The following is a 24,583-nucleotide window of genomic DNA, read 5'->3' as shown; positions in this document are numbered from 1 at the left end:
CAAAGTGGAAGAGTGGAAATGAATGTCAAATGCAGGGGTATTGCTGCTGCCTGTATTCAGTCTTATATCACTTCAACCTCATGTCAGCCCTTCAGCAGCCCACACATCATTAAGTGGAGAAGCTTTTTAAGCTGATAGTGCTGCTTCCCTTGGTCATTCAGGTGATTATCACTACAGGACTTGGTTTTCCATATACTTCCACTGTTCCCCAAAAACCCTGAGATCATCATCCATTAAATCAGTGGTGCTCAGAACAGAGATTTATTTATCACTCAGCTGGGAGAAAAATTGGATTTCCTGCAAGAAGATGATTTATTCTGTGTTAAGATTGCTGTTTCAGAGGTGGTCATGGAATAAATAAGTCATATGCAAATCCATGAAGCCCATTTTGAAATAAACTGGCTTTTGCAGACATTTTTGCCTCATTATTATTAAAACTGTTGAAACTGGATGCTTCCGTCAAAGCCTGAAATCCCAATATCTTGTTAAGTCTTGTTAAGTCAAACATTTTTCATTTATTAAACTTACTTCTGCAGATCAAAAATAATAATAATAAGGCTGACCTCTATCCTGCCATGCTGTATGTCTTTTTTTTAATGTCTGAAGCTTATTTAGCTTCATCTAAATAAAGTGCTTTGACCACAGGGACTGAAACAAGATCTGAAAATGCAGCATGGGATACACAGTGCTCTCACGTACCATCTGATAGGAAATACTTTATTGATAACAGGAAACCTTCAGGAACACTGATACTTTGTAATGGTCAGCTGATTTCTTGCTAAAAACTTGTAATTCAGTACAGATAATCACTCAACTGACATGATGGCACAGGTCAAAGAGAGGGCATGGTAATTATATATCAAGTCTTCAAAAGGGATACTGTAGTTATTATCATTATTGTCACAATTTATGCTCCATTTGCCTTACTTTTAGAGAGAGTATGGAAACAGCAACCTCTGCTCCAACCTTTTCTCCAAAGTTAGATCATGAATCTAGTTTTTTTTAAAAAAAAACTTGTGTTGCCAAATTATCTACCTCAACTGTAGATTACTGGAGTGATACTGAAAGCTGACTCTTATATGTTATTCATACTGTGTCTATGTTGTCTATTTGTTGGCAATAACACCACAAAGCTGGTTCATAAACACAGACAAAGAAAGCCAACAAGAAAAAAAGAGAGGAGCATCATAAAGCATTTCTGTTATGCAGATTCTCCCCCCTTCATCCTCCTCCACACTATTTCATCTGGCCGATTTCCAGTTTATCTGGGTTCGGTGTAACTCAGTTCCTGGTCTGAAACCTCTACTCCACTTGAACATTTCTACAACAGTATAACAACTGTAATTGGTCTCCTGTGGCTTTAGAGCCCCCTTGTCTGTTCTTCCATTAACACCACCACAGAGCTGCCTGGCTGCTGTCCATGGTGCTGATCTGTAAATGATGGCTTTGTGATGGAGGACGCCTCCATGCTGCTCAGCCCTCTGTCACAAACACTCTACTTTCTAGTATCTCACGCAGGATTGTTTCTCTGGAATACACATGTCGCCATGAAATACCCTTTTTGAAGTTATGACATAGGAAATGCAAAATCCACCTGAAGGAGATGCACCAGCGTGGCCAACAGGAATGACTGAGCCATGATATTCACATTTGAACAAAGAAACAAACACTGAAATCAGTTTTGAATTATTTTCACACACAATTTGAATTTAAATGGATTTTCAATGGGAGCTTGGAAGTTACCTGTGTCTCTGCACCATGAGTGTCCAACAAATAGCATGAATTTCGCCTGGCTTTGTTGTGTCTTCTTTATCATCTGCCTTAAAAGGGAGGAGATATGTTTTGTGTTGCCTTGTTACTGTTTCGCCAACGCAGTCCAATTGGGAATTGTCATACCTAAACTATGTGTCTTTGGGCATTATTCACTACATTTCTACTGTTAAATTATTTATGCTCCAACACCAGTGCAATGCGGCAAAGAAATACCAAAGAAGAAAGAAAGTTGAGGTTACAGCAGACTTTATTTTTCTTTCAACACGTCCTCAATTCTCCACAGAGAGCAGTGTCAGGGTTGTCTTTGCTGGCCAACGGCTCTTATCAGTCATGTTACTCAGTGTGATCTCTGATTTGAGATCGCAACATCAAGCGAGTCTGCAGAATGAAGAAAGAAAGAAAGAAAGAAAGAAAGAAAAGAAAAGAAAAGAAAGAAAGAAAGAAAGAAAGAAAGAAAGAAAGAAAGAAAGAAAGTAGTGAAAAAAACAGTGCTGTCCCTCACAGGATTTACACAAATATCTTTGACTAAACATCAGTCATATTTTTCTCGTTAACAAAAGAAAAGTCTGTCCTTTGTTCTCTCTAATTAGCTGCAGCTGAAGTTAGAGAAAACTCCGCGGCCCCGGATCATTAGTATTTGCAGAGTGCGCCGCCACTTAGCTCCCTGTGGTTTCACTAAATTCACACTTTACTCTCTATAATGAACTCTTTTGCATCCCTTCCTCATTAGGCCAATGGAAAAAATATTATCCGCCGAGGGGCGAGAGGGTGACATAGTTTCGCCTTTGATCACCACCCACCGCTAAAAGCCTCTAATTGCTGACTTTGTGCGGACGTTTCTGCCCTGAAACAGCAACGGAGGGCAAAAGACGCGCAGGGTCGCGGTGCTGCGTCGTGGATGAGCTCGTAACAGGATCAGAGAAACCAACAATTCAGGAATTTTGAGATGCCTTGTCAAAGGAGAGTCAGATGTCTGAACATCTCCAGATAAACAGAGACGCTGGTTTATATTTACCCCTGCGTCCCACAAACGTCACAATCCATCTTGAATATGTTCTGACATGCTAGATTGGGCGTGAACATTTCAAAAAGGTGCAAATGAGGTGGCCTACACAGACTCTTATTCAACTAAGTGGATTCAGACTGTACACTAAGACGTAGACACTGAGGATTGCAGTGGCTCCTCACTCCTGGGAAGGAAACGGATAAGCAATTTGCTGATTAAGCGGCAGCATCTCTTCTCCCCTTTTTCGCTTTTGGTGCATATTCTAATTCCGAGTGCCGACACAGTCTTGGCCGTATATCAGCTCATTTTAAGCAAGACCTCAAGAAACTTCACTCGCTGACTGGAAATCGCAGTGACCTGTCATCGTGAGGAAACTTTCTGCTGATCATCTGTCGCACTGGCTGCCGGCGCGCAGGCAGAAAGCGCACACTGTACTGCCAGTATACTGTATCTCTGGAGAGAGGCTGCGCCTATAGCGCTTTGGTTTGCCACTGGACAACACTTTTTAATAGCATTACTACAGGTGGGTGGCGTTTCATCTCGTTCGTTGCTGGAATAGCTTGAGTTTAACCGCATGCAATTATCAGCAAGCGGATGTCGCCATCTGAAGCTTTTCAACTTGCAGGATTCAAGAAAAAAGCGCAGATATTCTGGTGGTTATTAGCTGATGTCGTGCACCAGTGTTTGTGTGAGAGAGAGACTGTGTGTGTGTGTGTGTGTGTGTGTGTGTGTGTGTGTGTGTGTGTGTGTGTGTGTGTGTGTGTGTGTGTGTGTGTGTGTGAGAGAGAGAGAGAGAGAGAGAGAGAGAGATATCAAAGTTGATTGTTCAGGCGGCTTCAGGTGAATATTTTTGCATTGCAGACTACTGCTTTATGGGACCATGAACTCATCAGCAGGTGCAGGAAACTACCGCAGGACATCCACCAAGGGAGAGAAGGTAATTTATGTTTTAAACCTCCTCTTTCCACTCCTGGCTCACATTCACCCGGAATTTCTTTTCTTTATTAGGCTTAAAATCCACCGTGGCCAATTGGCACAGTGGTGTTGCAGTAGTTCTGAAGGCGCACCGATGCGCAAGGAGACGATTTTATTTCCTCTGCTGTGGACTCATCCTACAGCAGTAAAAGAAGACGATCAGAGTCGTGTTACGTGCTGTTTAGATGTTGAGGCGTTGCTGTCTTCTGGTTAATTTTTTTAAATTTAACTTTGGGTACTTTTTGAGATCAGATTCGGAGTTTCCTCTCTGTCAAAATGAGCATGTCTCGCTGCACAAATGTTAGTTGTAAATGTCACTTCAGTATTATTATCCCTTTTCACTGCAGTCATTTAAATCGGTGCATTTCTGGAAACAATAAGTACCACTGTTGTCAAACAAATCCCTCTGTTGGTATCAGGCAAAGACACTATCTCAGTTATACTTTCCCACTGGCTTTTAGAAGACTCAATATACCAAATCATTTGATAAGATACTTATTTGCAAAGTTTATGACCTAAATAGTGTCTCTCCAGCTTGACCATGTGCAGTTGAGCCAATTTGGTTGTCCTGATAAGAGTCTGGTTAACATTTTCCATTCCCTTACAGCTCTGACTTGATGTTTTCATCAACTTTTGCTTTGTACATCTGACAGATTGTTTGGGACCTACTTAGTATAGCTGATTGGATTGCTCTTTTTGGATGCTCTTACAAAGAAAACAGCACAAATAAACCCATAGGGAGAAAAAGAAAAACACATCTTTTTTTATCTGCCCAGAGATGCCCCAGCAATAACACTCCCATAATGCCATTTCCGAGCAGCACTCACATAAAAGATCCAAAGTTAACTTGAATCACACAGACGGACGCATCGATTGTGGTGTTCAATAAAGGGACAAAAATATGTTGATGCATGAATCAGTTTTCTCTGTTTCTCTGAGGAGCTGTGAAAAATTCAAATTCTTACAAATCTGTCTGCCTCTAGGGGGCACGTCATCTCAAAAAATGTTTGGAGATCACAGGCTGCAGTGGGATGTTTTAGATGCCTTTGTCAGATCAATGAGACCTAGAGTACCACAAGTTCACTTTTTAAGAAGACACTATTTTGACTTTTCTCACTTTCTCACTAATATACAATACATTCCACATACTTGAAAAATCCCTCAAAACAATAGGATGTGGAAAGCTTAGTGTTTTACCCCATAAACTGACTGGAAAACTACTTTAGTCTTGTGAAACGTGTATATGTGTCAGGAGATGCTCATCTGTCAGTGCTATTGGATTGTAATAGATTAGGCCTACATTTTTATGTGAATCACTCATGATTTAATCCACGTGTTCAGATCAACCCATGCTGGAGTTAGTTTGCCCTCTGCTGGAGGCATGAAGTCACATACTGATTCAAGATCAAGATTCTTTCCCAGGCATTTGCAATCTGTTGGCATCTCAGACAGATTTCTCTCCTATCACTTAGGCTTTAGTGCCTCCAGTCAGGGGGCACAAACAAATCTCACAACTGCAATGAGAAGCTCTACCCCTCTACATGACATATTTCTGCTGCCACCAAAACCACGCACAGCTTGATGCCATAAAAAATTGCACACAAAGATCCTGAATATCAAAGTTTCTGTGACCAAAGTTTGACTCATAATGACTCCCAGGCACATCCTATTATAGTCAGCCATAATCTGCCGTACATTTGCATAGAAAGGAAATCATTAAGTCTGGCTGTGGATATCCGAGCCTCCCACCCTTCTCAGAGGACAGAACGTGTAATTGGGACTAAATGCGGACATGTCTTCTCTAAGACTTGTTACATCTGCTATAGTTGTTATGATCCTGTCCTACGAATGAGAGAGCACTGACTTACCGAGACTTAGCTGAATTTACACGGATGCCTTCATAATAATCTTCTTCTTGTATTCTTTTCCTCCTCTTGTTCTGTGTCGAATTATTGCTTTATAAGGATATTAATTTTAGTACAAGTAACATCCAGGATGAGACAAGACATCAGAATCACAGGTCATCAGTGACAGTATGATAATTCAAGCATTTAATCCCACCAACTCTTTTACATATACGTTTTAATCACACTTTTCCAGTAAGGACATTTCAAGATATTGTTTGGGAATCGGTATGAAGCTGTGGTAACATACAGTACTGTGCAAAAGTTTTAGGCACTAAAATTAAAGTTAGGATGCTTTCAAAAATAATGCCATGGATAGTTTTATTAATCATATCTTCATACAAAGTGCAGTAAACAGAAGAAACATCAATCAAATCAATATTTGGTGTGAACACACTTTGCCTTAAAAACAGCGCCAGTTCCTTGGTACACTTGCATACAGTTTTTCAAGATAGTTGGCAGGTAGTTTGTTCCAAGCAACTTGGAGAATTTGCCACAGTGCCTCTGTGGATTAAGGCATCTCAGTTGCTTCTGTCTCTTGATGTGATCCAGACTGACTCCATGATGTTGAGATCCAGGCTCTGTCGGGGTCATACCATCTGCTGCAGGACTCCTTGTTCTTCTTGTTGCTGAAGATAGTCCTTTATGACTTTGGTTTTATGTTTGGGGTCACTGTCATGCTGCAGGATGAATTTGGGACTGATCAGATCTTTCTAAAGTCCCTAAAATGTTTGCACAGTGCTGCATATAGTAAAGAAAATGTAGGCTTTGGTTGTAGACAGACTAAGACGAACACACAATTATATACAATACATATTACATAATTATTTCAAGTGTAACATATGAGTGAAAGTTCACACAAGTGTCACCACATCAGGGTGTATTGGCAGCGTTCATGGACGCAAAGCCTCTAGATATTAAGCTTTTTTGCAGTATTTGTTGTGAGTTTGTAAGCTGCTTCTGCTGCTTCTGCTGTATTGAAAATGTTTTTGATGTTTTCTGTGGAGATTATGTCCATGGCTGCTCTCATAATGAAATGTCACCCATGAGGATACACAAATGTTTCCAACTTCTAGAAATGCTTTGTGGAAACTAGTCTGTTACACAGACGCACATTTGCATTTCCTGATATCATGTAGTATTCAGTCTTATTTTTCATAATTTATCATTCAAAACCACAATTTTACAGTAAATGCGTTTAAATCATACAGAAAGGTTACTCAGCATCATTTAATTATATTTATACGCAGCCCTTGTTTGAATCACCGGCATTCATTTGCACCTCCTACACCACAGAGCAGAAAATACACTTCATATTTATGCCTTACGGTTACTCGTCTCATCTGTTGTCCTGGCTTCCTCTGGTGATGGCCGTTTCCTGAAGATTTCAAGGCCAATACCTCTCTCCTGAGTCTAGACTTTCATTATTTGCATTTACTGAGAGGCACTCAGCTGACAGCTCTCTCTGTTTCCAAGATACAAGTGTTTTTGTTTCAGTCAAAAACATTCAAATTGCAGTTACTGAACCAAATGTTCAGTCACATAGAGATGTTAAAGTGTGTTTTATTAATTTGTCTGTGGGGTCGTGCTGCAAGTTATTATTGTGATAATTCAAGTATATTTTGTGTCTTGGCAAAGAACATGATCATAATAACTTTAATCTATTTGATCAGGTTTTCAGTCAATCTGTATCAGAGCTGTTTGAAAGTGTGTTAAGGATTTACCGGGATCCTGAGCTGAATGTTAAGGTTCCCTGGAGTAGAATTGTACAGACAAACTTTCACTGAAATGATTTGTATGCAGCAGGAACATGTGCGGATGAAATGCCTTTCAAAAGCATTCTGTATTCATCTGGTGAGTCCTCTGTATTTCTGCATTGAACCGTTGCACTTTGAATCGCCTGCTTAAAATATTTGTATTGCTGCCACTATTGGCTGTTATAAAATGACATTCATTTTCCTGATGTGCACATATGCACACATGCTACGTAGTCATGCTGATACCATCTGTTTATTTTATCCAATGACCGTATTGAGAGTGATAATGCAGTGGCGAACAATAGCACATTGTTCAATGAAATGAGAGAGAGAGAGAGAAACAACCGGGGATGCCCAGCAGCAAGGGACAACACCATTCAACAGCAGTCATTTGTCACCACTAACTGCTGTGCCGGGGTTTCGGCTCTCCAGGGAAGGTTTCCTGTAGATGAGAACCATGTTTATGAAAGCTGTCCAGGTTTTGCAGCTCCTGCCCACCCTCAAGCACCTAAAGCTCTTCATTCGGGACCCAATCATGCTCTTGCATTGCTCCCTGGGGCACAGGGTTCATCTGTACCTGTCACCTGTAACAGATGACCTGATAGAGCTCTGTCTGTATTGAACGTGCTTGCATGTTGTTGTTAAAGACACATCAGAGCCGATTTGCACGTATTCCTATTCTGACAAACAGCGTTGTGTTCTCTATTCATATCTTGGCACCGCCGCCCTTCCCTGAGCTCAAAGAGGAGCTGATCTGAGAAGCATACCAAGTACAGCGGTATGAATCTTAGGGATCCACAGGGAGGAATGCTGGTGGAGGATGCTTGGGGCCTTTGAGTCGATTAGCCAGGGATAGGCACTGTGGTCTGGCTGAAGGTCAAGATGAAGACATAAAGGTTTGACGGCATCATGGGACACAAAGTTGAATTGAGTTTAGATTATACACTCATACTGCACAGTAGCACACATACAGAGGCACTAATGTATATGTATGCACATTTAGGCACACTTAGGCACTTAGTCACATAAATCCTGTGAATGTCTTCATTTGGGTACTTCACGTAGACCTTAGTTCTATAAGGTTGGTAATCTTTATAGCAGTGCTGAAAGTGGGAAAACAAATGCTGCTTGCTGGAAGAAAGCAACAGGAAAACACTATTAGGGATGCTCCTTGCAGTCCACAGAGAGCTGTTTGGTATTTACCAGACTTATTTATTGATCAGTTTATGATTTATCAATTTAATTCAGCAGCCATAGACAACAGTTCAGCAAACACTCTTAGATAAGCTAAAATCTTAAGTGATGATTTCATTATCCTCACAATATCCAATGATAAATCCTGCTTTCTCTTTGGATCTAGAGGTGCTTTAGGCGATTCTCCTGAAAATGCTCATATATGTGATTTAAAAAGACAAAAATACATGCTGTCATAACAGTATTTAAGATCTTAATAAAGCACCATGTCTCCTTCTATTTGTCAAAGCTATAGATCATGCCTTTATTAATGATTTTGTTTTGACATCAGCAATGGTTTAATAGCAGCTCGTGTTTTGCAAAATCAGCAGGAAGTGACAAATGGGTGGAAATTTGTAAATGAGTGTAAGCGGCGCTTTACAGGGAAGTAAACAAGTAAAGAAATTCAAGCTGTGCATTGTTAATCTTCTGTCAAGCATGATAAAACACCACATCACCTCTGTGCACTACAGCAATAATGGCAGTGACCTTTTACACTAATTGCAATTACATTGACTTATTGTGAGCCAGCAACCTTCATAATCATAGGAGTGTATGTCATGGCTGTAAATGTGCGGAAGATGACCAATCAGACGCTTGTTTAAAGGACCCTGGGGAAATGTCAAGGCATAAAATCAGCTTGTTAACAGCAATGGCTACAACTACAACCACAACGTCTTGTATTAACTCAAAGGACTTTATTATTCCCTGGTACAGTCACTAGAGCAATTATTCTCTCAGATGAAACCTTATTTCCCGTGAACTTTGCAGTATCTCAGCTTTATCCTCGGTATATGCATGGCTTTGTATGTTAGCCTGATTAACATAACCTATGTGAAAACTTTAAATGAATATGTGTTCTTTTCTTCTAGTGTTCTCACTTTGAATACCAACTTGAATTGTCTTGTGTTCAGCGATTATATTGCTTACTTATAAAAAACATATATAAAAAAAATGCAGCTCTTTTTCAACTGCTGCTGCCATTGCGGGTTTGTTGCCTGTGTGCAAATCAAACGTGTAAAATAGGAACCGAAGCCCAGCAGCCATTAGTGATAAACTGCAGCAGCTGCAGGGAGGAAAGACTCCTCTTTAAACGAGTCCATGAGTCACGCTCGAAGAAGAAATTCAGCTGACTTTAAATATAAGTATTTATGAAGTGCTGTGAAATCTCCAACCAGTTACTACCACAGGGTATAAAACATTCCCATGTCCGTGGAGTAAGAACATAGACATCTCAACTTTATTTCATTCACTATTCCACTGAATAATTGGCAAGGTCATGTTGAAATAGTATACATTTTGCTCATGAATTTTAAATTAGACACCAGCCTCCATAGCTGTAAGGGGTAAAACTTGAGGCACTGTTCTGCCATGTGATGGCGTCTTAATGACCTTGTGCCATATACAGTGCATCTTCAATGTTCAGACTGCCTCAGCATCTTGATTTCAAACGCAAAGCAAAATGCTGGACAGCAGCATCAATACGAGCCATGATTCAGCCCCTCAGCACGTATCTGAATGGGCAGTGACTGTGGGTAACCTTGTGATTCACTGCTCTTGGAGCCTCCGTGCACCATTTTTAATAAATGAGTTATGAATGTTTTGCTGTACAAGCTGTCTGCGCTGGTCTTCTCAAGGTGCTGTGCTGCTTGCCTCTGGCTTTTGGCATATTTTGTTGAGCAGATTAGATTAAGGCAGGAAACAGAGGGATTTGGATTTTCATTGAGAAATATCACTGCCCCTTGTTGTAAAAGCCATTTCATTCCCTGTCTCCCATGGCTTCGGTTTAGTTGAGTAAACTGGTTATTCAGTCTCAGCCCTGGGATTCAATACACAAGGCACAAATGCTACATAAATAAAGCAGCAGCATGGCTCGTGCCAGGCTTCTGTCCTGTTAGCATGGCTTGATAGGTGTGTGAGTGAGTGAGTGTGTGTGTGTGTGTGGGGGTGGTGGGGTTGTATTTTACGATGTGGAAGACAGGCAGCATAAATATTACGTGTGCTTAATCACAACCCAGCTGCAAAACCGACTGAATTGATCCATTTCTTGGTAATATGTGCACACACTGCACAAGTAAAAACACACACCAACATACATACATACACACACACACACACACACACACTTGAAGGTAAAAATGCCTAGCAGGCAGTATTGGTACTGATGTGTTGAGAACAATTTGTCTTTACTGCTCATATATAGAGCATGTCATGCTGTAAATGCATGTGTGTTTAGCTCCCACTCTCTAATTTACTTACACTATTGAATTCTTCACCTCTGCTGAGAAAAGTCTTGTTGGGAGAGTTTATATGAGAGAGGCAGTGAGTGAGCCAGGGAGGGAGGGAATAAGGACGAGAGAGATAAGTCGCATTCGGAGCAGCTTGAGCGAGGAGAGGCACCCCCCTCCTATCCCACCCGCTCTCCCTCCTGTGGAGGCGATGCCAGTGTCTGTTTGATTGATTCACCCAGGGAGGAGAGAGGGCGGCGTTCTGGTCGGGCTCCTGGACCCCCGGGTCATCCTCTCCCTTGCTATAGGGGAGGGAGGGAGAGGAGGGGGTCGAGGGTAGAGGGGGGGGGGGACTTCTCAGACACCTCCAGCAGCCCAACTTCACAGCACAAAGGTGCGAGCACAGCGAGGGGGAAAGGCAAGTGGCACTTTTCACCATGTCTGTTCTCATAGCCACCCAGCTGAAGATAGACACCAGCACTCCTTCCAGAAGGGTAAGGGCCCTTTTAGCATGCATGGCACGGTGTGGGGGAATGTCTGTGTTTATGGGTGAGTCTCCTGCTCCTGACAGAAAAGGCTGCCGGCTGTTTTTGATAGCAACTGGACAGGCAGGAAGGGAGTGGCGGGTCCCGACATCCCCCGTGAGGATCTTGACGGACAAATGCTTCCCGTTTAATTTTCTTTCAAGTGCTGACTTCTAATGAATCCCTCCACACGCTGTGGAGAATGTTTAGTACCTCATTTTTATTCTTTGTGATGTGTTGCTGTCTAATGACTTCAGTGGGAACTGGCCATCATGGGGAAAAGTTGGATAGAAGTACGTATGCATTGTTGTGTGAGACGTTCTGATATTTTCAAATGACTGCTTTGCATTCCTTGTTGGCATGTTTAAACATTTTGTTTTCTCTGTGTTTATGTGAAAATCATTCACCCGGGGGGAAAGTAGATGGATGTGAGGTCAGCTAATTACTCAGTTTTGACTAAATGCTGATGACTTTATGCTGCTCTCATGCTTGCATGCAAATGAGTTGCAAGGGCAATTGATGAAGAGCAGAAGTTTGGCATAACTTTTGTTGTTCTTGAGCAATTAAAATGATACAAAATGTAAAAACAGACATAATGTGAGGCTAATTATTGGATGTTTCTTGCTGTTGTTAGATAAAAGAAGGGCTTGTGTCTATGGCTCCAAATCCATCACCAGCAGAACAACACTTACATATACAAGGACATTGGGATAATATAAGAATTTTGAAATTTCTCAGGGATTGAGAAGTGTGAGTGTAAGTGTTATGAGGCACTCCAGACTGCAAGAATGCATAAATGTGGAGCCATATGGAATAATAAATGACCAAAGAGGTGTTACAATGAATTTTGTAGCAGAGTAGGAGATGCAGGGTGGTTTTAGATTACGTCTCATACTTCCCTTGTGATAAGCTACTTAATTTCATTCATAGCAACCACTTTTCAATCCATGTTTTGCTGCACACTGATATCCCTGCACATATAACAACAAATTTCTGGTGACACGCTCTTGTTCAGTTCGCTCGGCTCCTCCGCTCCCACCCTATCTCCCTCCTTCCTCCTTCCATCCTCCTCCTCATCTGCTGCTGCCACAATCCACGAGGCAACTGTGGTCTGCTGCTCCCCTCAAACGTAGCCACAGTCTATTCTACCACATCAGCCAGCATTAAACTCCATTTCCTCAGTGACTTATCTGCTGCCATTTCAATTTGGGCTCACTACATAGCTTCTCTTCATCCGTAATGTACTGGAAGATTCAGCACTTATTCACTGTAGAAGATAATGCCGGTTCCAGCAGGCAACATGCTCAGCTAGTTTCAGTCCTGGAAAGCAGTTAACAAAGTCGAATTTTATACGTGGCTCAGTGAAAAGTGTGCTTAAAGCAAGTTTAAATTACTGGAATATATACATTAATGTAAGTTGTAAGTTATCCATGCAGAAGAGGCACAAATGCTATAATGAGACTCATGAGTTCATGCTGCTTGTTTTTGCATATTATCAGCTAAATATGACCTGAATTGAATTCAAGACTGATGAATTTTTGGAGGCTTTCTGTTTTTGTGCCACGACTGTAATGAAGTTGTGTGACTTACAGCAGGCAGTAATTGACTTCACCATCATTACATGGACCAAAATGAACCATGTGTTGTAGTGTAGTGTAGGGATGTAATATGGTGATAAGGAATGTATTCCTCCTCACAATACTATTGACTTTGGCCTTCAGTGAGACGTAATTACATTTTGATAAACACTGACAGAGAAAGATGTTTCCACCCTGGGAGTAATGGTTGTTATGGGTCAATAGAACATTGTGATCCTGGTGGGAAATGAGTCATATAACATACACAGTTTTTTTTATGTTTTCATTCACTCTTGTAATACAACAGCAAAGTATGGAAATTGATGGTGAAAGCAGCCAGGAATCATCTTTGTTTGTCCATACTGTAATCATCATCTATCTGTATCTATTCCTGCTTGAGGACTGGTTCTGATAATTGGACAAACTTGATGTACACGATTCAGTTTAAGTGGATTTCTAAAGATTTTTAATCAATGAGAGAGTAAACTATTTACAGGGTGAGTACTGTTCTGAAGACAGCTATAAGATCAAATATATGTGTCTAGGCCACAGCAAAGCAGGGTATGTACAGTAATCCGCCACATACAGCCAGCGGGATGATAAAGGATAAAGAAACTTGTTGCTGTGGTTGCCCTGGCTCAGCATCAAGGGAAATCATTAGTGTCCAGCTAATACCAAATGGAAAATGGTGCAAAAAATGTGATTATGGTGAGCTGTAACTAAATCCACTCTGTTACATGCATGTAGAGAAGCGCAGTAATTCCCTTATTCAGCTGAGTGATGTTCAGAGGAAATTAGATATTACTGCCCTCGCACCAGACATTGACTGATTGATCTGTTTTTTCTTCCGTCCAATTAATTTGTGTGTCATTCTGTTTCAGTGTGCAGCATGCTGATTGAAACATGTTGGCTCATAGTGGCTACTGCGAACATATTAATGCTATGTGCATTGCAAGTGCATTATATTATTCATGGTTTTAATGAATTATGTATGACTGTGTTGTGACACGACTACACCTTAAGCTATTCACCCCACTTGACTAAATTTTTCATAGGTTCAAACATCAAAATACTATGAATTGTGGTTAAACATGCACGTGTGAAAGAAACTGAAAGGCAAAACATAGAAAATGTAAAATGTTAAAACGCATTAATCGCCACAATTTACACTTTGCTCACCATTTTTTTTATGTCAGGCTGTATATTTCTCAAACTTCTTGGTTCTAGTTCAGCCTTTCTTTTTCATTTTATCCCCTCGTTTCAACAATGAGACGGTGTGATTTCTTTCTGGCACTTACATAATAAAATAACATCTGTGCATTTTTCAGTTAGTAAATCTTCTGGTCACTTTTGGGTGTAAATTCCCCTCTGGAATCAAAAGTAATCTCACCCAGGGGAGTTTATTGCATAGCAGAGCCTCATAACACTATCACTCAATGAATCATAAAGTGCACAGAAGTGAATCATGTCAGTCAGATTAAAATGTTATGTACTTGAAATATAATTGCAACGTCCCATAGCACACCTGAAGTAAGTTTTAGTTTGTATCGATTCCAGCAGCACTATTAGCTGCCCGCAGAGACATTAGGTATGCTGCAACTCTCAGGAATCATTATAGCTGTTATTACAGTTATTACATGCCCTCCTATAACGCCGAACTTAATTGACTGTGTAGCTCCAGTCGGCTGTTGTATCTGCGAGAAGGTGATAGAGGAGTCAAGCTGAGCCCAGGCTTCCCGCCACGGTCCTGAGGGGCGCGTTAAAGCAGCCAGGCAGTTCACAATAGCTACCCAACAAGGTGAGAGAGATTGAAAGACATCCATCAGAGAGGCTGGGATGGATGTCAAGTGACGTGGACCTATTTCCCGAGAGTGCATAGACCCAGGACAGACATTTATGAACTGGAGAAACAAATGATGACAGGGACCAAGGCGAGCCACTGTGGAAGAGGAGGCTGCTGGGAGCCCAGAGATGCTCAGTGCACAATATAAATCTCAGCTGAAATGCCAATTAAACTGCAGGCAAAAGCATCAAACAAAGATGTGATTCAATTCATTTATGAATCATACCGAAAGGTCAAAAGTGAACTGATTCAAACTGAAGAGGAAGGGAGGGACTAACTTTAATTAGGCAAAGGCATGAATGTCCTATATCCTTGTTTTTGAATGAATGTCCAAACCTTTGAAATCAATATTCTGTATTCCAGATACATATCCTATTATAGAGGTTATATTCATAATTCAAGCCATGAATCAATGAGCCTCCAGCAGTTCTTTCAAACCTAGAGATGATTCGCCATTTGTTAAAAAAAAATATTAATTTAAACTTGCTTTTTGTTCATAGTGGATAGAAAATTTTCATTTCTGCTGTTGTAGTCAGTACGCCTTGATTACTGCTTTGCAAATGATTACAAAATTAGCTTGATTTGACTGGGAGATGCAACACAGTAGTATTCAACAGTGGAGCTGTTTTGAGCCATGCTTTAGTGCTGCTTTGAAGTTGTACCCCTGTGAAGATGACCTATTTCCTAGAATTACAGCTCGGCCCTGGTGGAGAGACAGTTAGAGTTGTCACAGTTAGAGGGTGAGGGGTGTTCGCCTGTGGCTTTCGTGACAGGGGTGGCAGAGATTTTAACACTTCGCTCAGAAGCCCCCAATCCCCCCACCCCCAACCCCACCCCAGCCCCGTCCACCTCATATATATACCAATATTCTGCATTTACCAGAGAGCTGCATTGCTTTGGCCTGTGTGAGGCATGAAATCACTTGCAATGTGGGATATGTGCTGAATAACACTTCTGGATTTGAGCTGACTGAAAATATATGATAGAAGGAAAACTGCATAAATTAAAGGAAGAAGAGACACTTTGATGGTTTGAAGTATTACAGTAAGAGGGGATTTTAAGAAAAACATTTAAAGATTCTGCATGAGACAGATTCATGGAAGTATTTTTTTTTTAAAAAAAACCTTGAGAATAAATGGTTGTCATTTTATTTTCTCACAGGACTTGAAGCATTTGCTGCCTGAAAATGATTTTTAGGACTTTGAAGCAGAATGTATTGATCCTGACTTATGCTTCACAAGACTGACTCAATTTGTAAGAGCTGCACTCTCTATGAAAACGTGAACAAAAACAAGTATATTTGTTGTTTGACACTTGAATACACTTCCTCAGCGGTGTGTGGTCAGCCTGCCCTTATGCAGTGCGCCACAGAGAGGCACTCGAGCTCCTTCCTGGGACCGTGAGCAAATATTTGGGCGAAAATTTCACGACCCCATTCAATGTACTCATTAAAGGGTTCGACTTGCTAATCAGAGCTTTTAAATGAAAGTAAAATTCAGGTGAGTGCTGTGCAGTGCTGGTGCATGTTTGTGCGTAAAGCAGCACACAGAGACGCGCTGTGTGACAGTAGCGCTACAGTAAAGCTGCTCTGTGCTGCTGGTCACTTCTCATGCAGAGCGCGTCTGCGGAGAGTACCGCCGGGTTCTCTGCGTCCTTCACACTCTTCATGCGTGAGGACAGTCTGCCAAAAAAACAGAGCCGAAAGTGTCGAAACATTATCTTTTGGTCTTTTGTTTCGTGGACAATCAGGCGTAGTCCGGGGAGAAGGGGATCGTATATCTTATCGGAAACTCAGAGCATCCGCCTGCTATCTCGCTGTGAGGAGGCATCAGGAAACTGAAGAGGGGAGGCAACGTGTTGTGAATACAGAAGAGAGCAACTATTGACACCTACAGCCCACCAGTCTGCTGTGCGTCTGGACAAAGCTAAAAGGACATCGCTACGAAGAAATCAGCTTTATATCGGTTTTTCACTTCAGCCTGTGAGTCTTCCACTATCCGTAGATGCTTATTGACTAGCGAAGTACCTTCACCTTATCTTTTTGCTCCACCCCGGAGGTGAAAACTGGCTGCCTGCCATCGGTTCCCCTCGAAGCGCACAGAAAACCAATAGATCTGCCCCGAAAAAAAAGCGAACCAGGCGAGATCCGTCTGTGTCTCTGACATGCTGTAAGTTGTTTTATCTGGACTGGACCTATTATGGCTTCGTTGTATCAGAGATTCACCGGGAAGATCAATACGACCAATTCCTTCCCGCACCCACCTGAGGCCAGCCACCTTCTCGGTGGACAGGTTGCAGACGAGGAAAACGCCGCGAAGACCCCCCAGCCCCTCGCTGATGGCAGACCTCACGGCCAGTACCGCAAGAAATGCTTGCGAGAGGATGAGGATGTAAGACACTTATCATTTATTTGCCAGCATAACCACCCCCCAACCCCCTTCCCCTTATGCAAAATCTCCAGATGTATAGTTTAGATTATTCCCCTTCAAAGAGACACACACTCAGACAAGCATGCAGTTATAGGCCTATACTGTTTATCCCTGAAGATGTAGAAGCTCTCTTATTAGTTTCACTCTAATTGGATGGTCAAGAAAGTTTTTAAAAGGTTGATTTTTATGCTATGGCAGTTGCGCTCTTGTTTGAATTTGTGTTTGGTTGCCCTGCAATGTTTTTTTTATGCCAATCTTTATGTCAATATTCTCATATTCTGTTGGTTAAATACCTGAGAGGGCCTGATGAAAGCTGGTGTCTGTGCCTTTTGTCAAACTGATAATCAAAGGTTGTCAGTGCCTTTTCATTTTTTAAAAGCATCCACATCACTGGCATGTTTATAATAATGATGATAAGATAATGATGAAACTGATGATGATGATGATGATGATGATGATGATGATGATGATGATTTAATAATCACTGTCATCTGTCTGTGGATTTTGTGTGTAGAGAGAGGCTGTGATTTCTTCTGGCGCTGTCCATGGTGCTGAAATGGCAAAGAGCATCAAAAGGCTGTTTTGGTCTTAGACTGAGGGAAATTATGGATGTAGTCGTGTTTTTGACACCACTTAGTGGGCTTTTGAATGACCATTTTTAAGATTTGATTTGGGTCTTTATGCTGGTTACAATCTTGGCAGTTACTGGAGCCACAGAATTTAAATTTGGTCAAAGAGGAGGGAGCAACAGTGGAAGGTTGGGGCCTTGATGAGTAGTGAGATGTCTTTGAGTGCAGTAGCCCTTGGCCTACTATTTCCAGTTATTCAGTTTGTATTTTGAGAGATAAATTGCACTTTTTTCAAAAAAATACATTTGGTGTTTTCATTGCAGATACATCACAGCCATTTAACTGTTAAACATTTTTCTTCAAGTGACATGAAGCTGAATTAAGTTAAGAATTAAGTCCTTATATGAGATGATATACGACCTATAATTTACAGATATAGCCTCATGTATGTGCGTAATGAAGGTTTCGTCTTCGACAATGCACACGCAGCAAGGTGCAGACCAGTGTGATCTTAAATGCAAATTCTTGGGCTATTTTACTGCATCAGGATGGCATCTAAGTTTTCTTAGTAACTTTTCTTGTTTCTTCATATAAGTTTTCTTTCCAACCAAAGATGTCAGAAGCAGATATTTGCTGATTAGCCCTCCTTGAACCAATGTTTGTCTGAACCAATAAATGAAATCAGCTGTTTTGGAGTTTGATTAACTAGAGAGCTTGTACACTCTCTGCCTGCACATCACATGGAGTGCCTGGTAAAACATCTTATTAATGGGCTTGTTGCTTGTTTGCAGATGACACCAACACAAACCTACAACATGCACAAGTAGACCACTCTGGCCTTTTATCTTTAAATGGCTGCAAACACCGGGATGTTCCTCTGAATTATTGATGTCTGTCACATTGAGAATCAAGTGATAAGGCTGGAAACAGGCTGAACACTGACGTTACTTGGGCTGTCAACAACAACACCTCAGCTGGGCAAAGGGGTGACGGCAATTTCTCAGTGGTCGCCACATTCCCTTATTTCCTTGAAAATGCCCCTGTGTTCATTTTAATGAGGTACCTCATTGCTGGCAAATTGGAAATCATGCTTTTCTGAAGCAATTAAACCTGGGGATTGCATTTTAGGATTGACCAGGAGCTGTTATTCTACTGCTGGATTTCTAACATATTTATTAGGTTTGCACTGTTAACCTTGAGGTCACCTTTAGTCCTGATGTCCCCCTGAGTAGTGCTGGAGCATGAAATTGCCTTTTGCCTCAGGAGATGGGGAGACCATTTCAAGGAATACTATTTCCATCTCCTTCCCCCCTCCAGTAAAAGTTTGAACGAGCTATCCATTTCCATTTATTTTGCAGAGCGAAAAGGGCAAAAATTGACTTGGAAATAGCATGAATTTAATTTCACTTATCTTCATATTTAGCTTCACAGTTGTTCAGCCTGTTTCTAAAATCCCTCAGTTCCAGATGCAGGTAGTGCTGTTTGAGGCAGCAGATTAGTCTGAGCTGGTAAAAAAAGGAAAGAATTAGATTTTTTTGTAAACAACTGTTTAATTTGTTTACTGCAGCACTCTTCTGAGCTCACAAAATGCAGGCACTGCATCTTTGTTTGTAGGAGAGCTGTGTGTGTGCGTGTGTGTTGTGGGATTGATTAATTGTTGTGCTTTGTGTGTGAGCATCAGTATTTCGTGGTAGAGTTTGAGTCACCAAGGGAGATATCAGCAGCAGTTCTTTCTCCTTCTTGCTACCCTTTACTGCAAATAGAAAACCATGAATGCCCTTAATTAATGGTCGTTGTTTGCAAAGGTGAAATATAGTGACATTTCACCTTCAGACTGGTGCTCAGGGACAAATATGTGACCTGGCCTGTATTGACTTTTCCTTTATGCACAGACAATTACAGAGAAAATGTAAACATTTCCTCTTTGTTTGCATCTAACATTGTGATAATGAAAGATGACAGGTGACTCTGCTGGAGTCACAGTCAACATAAATATGATGGGTCACAAATTAAAGGAACAACCAACATAAAGTGTCTTAGTAAGGTGTTGGGCCACTACGTGCCGCTAGAACAACTTCAGTGCATCTTGGCATTGATTCTACAAGTCTGTGAACTCTACTGGAGGGATGAACACCATTCTTCAAAAGGATATTCCCTCATTTGATGTTTTAATGATGGTGGTGGAGAGCACCGTCTAACACATTGGTCCAAAATCTCCTATAGGTGTTCAGTTGGGTTGAGATCTGCTGACTGTGAAGGCCATAGCATATTTCATACTCATCAAACCATTCAGTGACCCCTCGTGTCCTGTGAATTGGGGCACTGTCATCCTGTAAGAGACCACTCCCATAAGGTTAGAAATGTTTCATCATAGGATGAAGGTGATCACTCAGAACAACTTTGTTTTGATTTGCAGTGACCCTTCCCTCTAAGGGGACAAGTGGACGCAAACCATGCCAGCAAATGCCCCCCAAAGCATAACAGAGCCACCAGATCCCCTCACTGTAGGGGTCAAGCGTTCAGGCCTGTATGGTTCTTTTGTTGTATGCTACACATGCCCATTTGTTGAGAATATGATGGTCATGACTCATCTCACCATGTCACTTTTTTCCACATCTCTGTAGACCAGTGCCTATGGTTTTTGCTCCCCGTAACTCTCAAATGTGCATTCATCTTTGTAATGAGGGGTTTATACACTGCAGCCCTACTGTAATATCTGTCTCTATGTAATTGTCAATGGACTGTTCTTGCTGACAGTCTGATCACGCCCTGCATTGACTTTCTCAGTCACCTGAGGAAGAGTTGCTCCTCTGTTTTTCCTTACATATCACACTAATGCACAAGCTTGTGGTCACCAAATGTCCGGTGTCAACCACATTTTCCAACCCTATTTACTGATGTCTTTCCCATAGATCTAAATGCAGATGTCACTTTAGTCACTGTTCCTATAGAAACACTATCCAGTTGAGCAGTCTTTGTGACTGAAGCTCCTGCCATCCGTGCCCTGAAAATGAACCCTCTTTCAAAGTCATTTAGATCTTTTCCTCTTGCCATCTTGATACAGAATCAGAATCAACTGGGACTACTCAGCATTTTTAAACATGCCACAGAGCATGATTGGATGTTAATTGCTTAATTTTACCATGCAGTGCACCTGTGAGAAAGCACCTGCATTCGTTATGTTTCTAGACTCATTTATTCAGGTTTTTCCTTCAATTTGTCACCCGTTTCTATATCAAGTGACAGAGTAATTATTCATGCAGTCTCTCTTAGAAGTGTGAAACCTGAGGGCTCAAAGATTTGCAAAGATCTCATTGAGTTTTTATTAACTTTTCCAACACATAAAGACCATAATGCAACCCAAGACAACACCTTACAATAAATCTTAGATTACAGAACTAATCTGGACAAATCAAAAAAATGAAAAAAATGCAGGAATATTTACTTCCTGTTGTGTTTCCTTCTTTATATGAATTAGAAAATGAGACCAGACTTCAAAGACTTCACAGTGGCTGAGAACAATCCTTACAATAAACAGAACTAATCTGGGCACATAGCTAATACAAATAAAATAAGACAGACTAATATAAAAATAACAAATAAAATACAACAAAGTGGGGAAGCACATTTTCACAAAGAAAATGTAGGAATATTTACTTCTTGTTACGTTTCTTTCTTCATATGAATAAGAAAATGAGACGAGACCTCAAGTTCCCTTGACCATTGTAAGTCCTCACAATCAGAGATTCAAAAGAAGTGATGTCCATTTGAGAATCAACTGACTCTTCCAGCGGTGAAGAACAATCCTTAAAGTGCCACTAAAAATAGGTTGACTCCTTGTTTTTCAGTCAAGCTTCCTTCATTTCAAAGGGACGTTCCTCATAATCCTTTTGTGGAGTCTAATTTTTTAGGAGGAAAATTAGTTGTGTAACATTTATTACATTTGCATTTTCTAAAAGAATTTTACGTTTTACTGATAATGAATGAGGCACATCACAGGTTCCTGGCTCAAGCTGCTTGCTGCTTGAATCACAATTATATAGATAAGATTATATTTAATCATATTATGTTGATTTTTAGATGATTTACCATCATGAACATCATATTTTTAAAGAAAATATAACATTTTTACTCGAAGATGCTTGAGATAAAATATACAAATTATTGTCCTTTGTGATGGCAACTGTGAATTCATGTTTAACCACAAGGTCTAGTCATTAGTAAAAAGCTTATCTCCCACAGGGCTACCTTAATCTGAGGCTGGCATGCTGCTCTATAATGCATTAGTCATTTTTTTTTCTCTTCCCAGGCTGCAGATTTTGATTAAAATTACACAGGAAATGTGTTTCAATATGATGTTTCATGGGCTTCTCTTGCTTACATTTACTCAGCCTACAGCAATGCCCTTAAAACAGAGAGAATGTGCGATATTCTCCCTGAGGAGGCTGGTGGCAAAGAAGAGATTGTTTTGAGACAGAAAGAGTACACAGGCTACACCTCTGGGGATGAACACAAAGAGCATGAACTCTCTGATTTCTCTTTAGAGATTACTGGGGTGTTTTTATAGTGTGAGCATTGTATTTCAGGGTGTAGTCTTAGCTGGATATTGCAGACCAGCAGCCTTTTAAAGACTCATTACACCAGCATGGCGGTCATTGTTTAATTAATTTGTTTTAGTTTTGTGTTGGTGAACTGTACTTTATCAAAGGTAAACTCTCTGTCCGCATAATGTTGTTATCTTGTTTTGGATCGCAGGAAATTGGAGTTCAAAAGGAATGAATCATAAATTACCCTGACTGTCTGATTTAAGTGTATAATCTAATTCACTTCTGCCCAGGGCTGACAAACACACACATACACACGCGCTGCCTGTCCTCATGAGCACTTCACTGTGCCTTCTACTTAGAGATACTCCAGATCTGAGTAAGGCAGTTTGGCTCGGTTCCCAAGTCTTACTTTAGCTCTGTGCTCCCTTTGAGGTCCAGAGCTCAAATAAATCAGCCAGACAGAGCTCAACAAGAGCGGGCAGATAAAAGAAAGAGAGCAGCGAGATGTGATAAGCTGTCCTCATTATCTCTGCGGCCAGACTAACTGTATGCTTCAGGTGATGGCTGCTTACTGAAGGCTGCAACTAGCTTCATTACCTGCTGCACTCATCCAAAATGATGTTGCTGTGAAATGACCGCCTCTTACAACACAGACCTGTATACATTGCCAGATGGGGAGATGTCAGAGGGGAAGGACATGCAGGACATTTCACCTGCTGTTTTATCTGACTATTTTATCATATGACAACTGTAATGTTGCCTGTGGAAATGTAACTTGGTCATGGGAGGTTTTTCATGACCTCATATGACATAATATGTATGTGTGGGGGGTCTCATTGAATCCAGTAGCAGGTTGAGACAACCTGTCTCACATACTAAACAGTATTCTGGCTCTTTTATCCCACAGGGGATACAGCAGTATAACCAGAATTTTGTATTTTTATTTTGTTTTTATTGATGGTTTAAATGTTTCATATTTTATTTACTGCATTTTTGTAGTCAGCATTGGTTGATTAGGACAGGAGCACTATTCCTGTTCTTATGGATGAATAAATTGAACCTTTAAACCTTTTCAAAAAATACCTCTCTTGTCTTACATTACCTTAAAATGCGCACATGGTCTTGAATTATTAAGTGAATCCAAAACACAATAACTAATACAACCTAAAATTCAAGATTAAATAATCATAATCTTTATTTTTAGAGCACTTTTGCACTTCTTAGCACATCTGTGAGGCTGTATGAAACTGAGCTAAATGCTGGTGTCAGCATGTTAACATGATCACAATGACAATGTTAACATGCAAATTTTTAGGGATCATGATATTTACCATGTTCACTGCTTAGCATGTTAGCTCTCACATTTGCTAATAAAGTCAGGGGATCACCAAAGTCAGTAGTCTTCATCCCATGAGGACCGTGAATGTACAAACTTTCCCAGCAAACCATTCAAAAATTGCTGAGATATTTTAGGACCAAAGTGCTGATTCAAGTAACTTACGGACCAACATTGCCATCCCTAAAGACATGCCACGTGTGGATAAAAAACTTCTTTTGTCTGACCTTACCTTGCGCACATGGTTAGGTCATGAAGTCTCACTTGAATTCTACAGTCATTCTCAAAGCACCATAACAAATTTAGGCTGAAGATTTGCAAAATACAGTAATCACAATGTTTATTATGCACTTCTCAAACCCCCTTAATCTCTCAAAATCCAATTAACAAAGTGCTTCACACTTAAATGCAAAACATTAAACTAGGCCACATTCAAAACAAAATAAAGGATTGCTGATCATTCAAACCTGTTCGCAGTAAAGGACACACAAGGAAAACGTGCTTGCTGTCACCCAGTGCAGCTCCTCCCCTCCCTCAGGACAGCACAGCATCCTCAGCAGGACCTCTTGCTCATCGTTGCCATGGTTGCAAAGGTGGAGAGGGTGAGGCTGTGAGCTCTGGGAACACACATACACACACACACACACACACACACACACATTGTTGCTCACTGGTGACTCCGACAGCCATCTGGAGATGACGCAGCTCTCACACTGTGCACTGAGAGTCCTCTGCTTGTGTCATGCAACAAGATACGTCCACCATAACGAGCATGATGTATATTGTTTTTTTTCCTTGAAAACAGTCTTCCCCCTTTGGCTCCTAATGAATATAAGCCTCTATGCCAGTTTCCGTGTCCTGCTTCCTGTTGACAGACTTATT

General features: G+C 40.9%; 1 protein-coding gene across 1 annotated transcript; it reads left to right on the top strand.

Annotated features, from left to right (window-relative positions):
• Window positions 1-16,402: 16,402 nt before the first annotated feature.
• LOC121909330 (dipeptidyl aminopeptidase-like protein 6) lies at window positions 16,403-18,063 on the top strand. Its single transcript, XM_042429833.1, has 2 exons — window positions 16,403-17,210; window positions 17,764-18,063. Exons 1-2 carry the CDS (start codon window positions 17,019-17,021, stop codon window positions 17,839-17,841), a joined length of 270 nt encoding a protein of 89 aa, XP_042285767.1. The 5' UTR covers window positions 16,403-17,018; the 3' UTR covers window positions 17,842-18,063.
• Window positions 18,064-24,583: the final 6,520 nt, after the last annotated feature.

Source organism: Thunnus maccoyii, chromosome 12 (assembly GCF_910596095.1).
Source record: "Thunnus maccoyii chromosome 12, fThuMac1.1, whole genome shotgun sequence".
NCBI classification, from domain to species: domain Eukaryota; kingdom Metazoa; phylum Chordata; class Actinopteri; order Scombriformes; family Scombridae; genus Thunnus; species Thunnus maccoyii.
The sequence above is the reverse complement of the archived record's forward strand: the minus strand, read 5'-3'. Positions and strand labels throughout refer to the sequence as shown.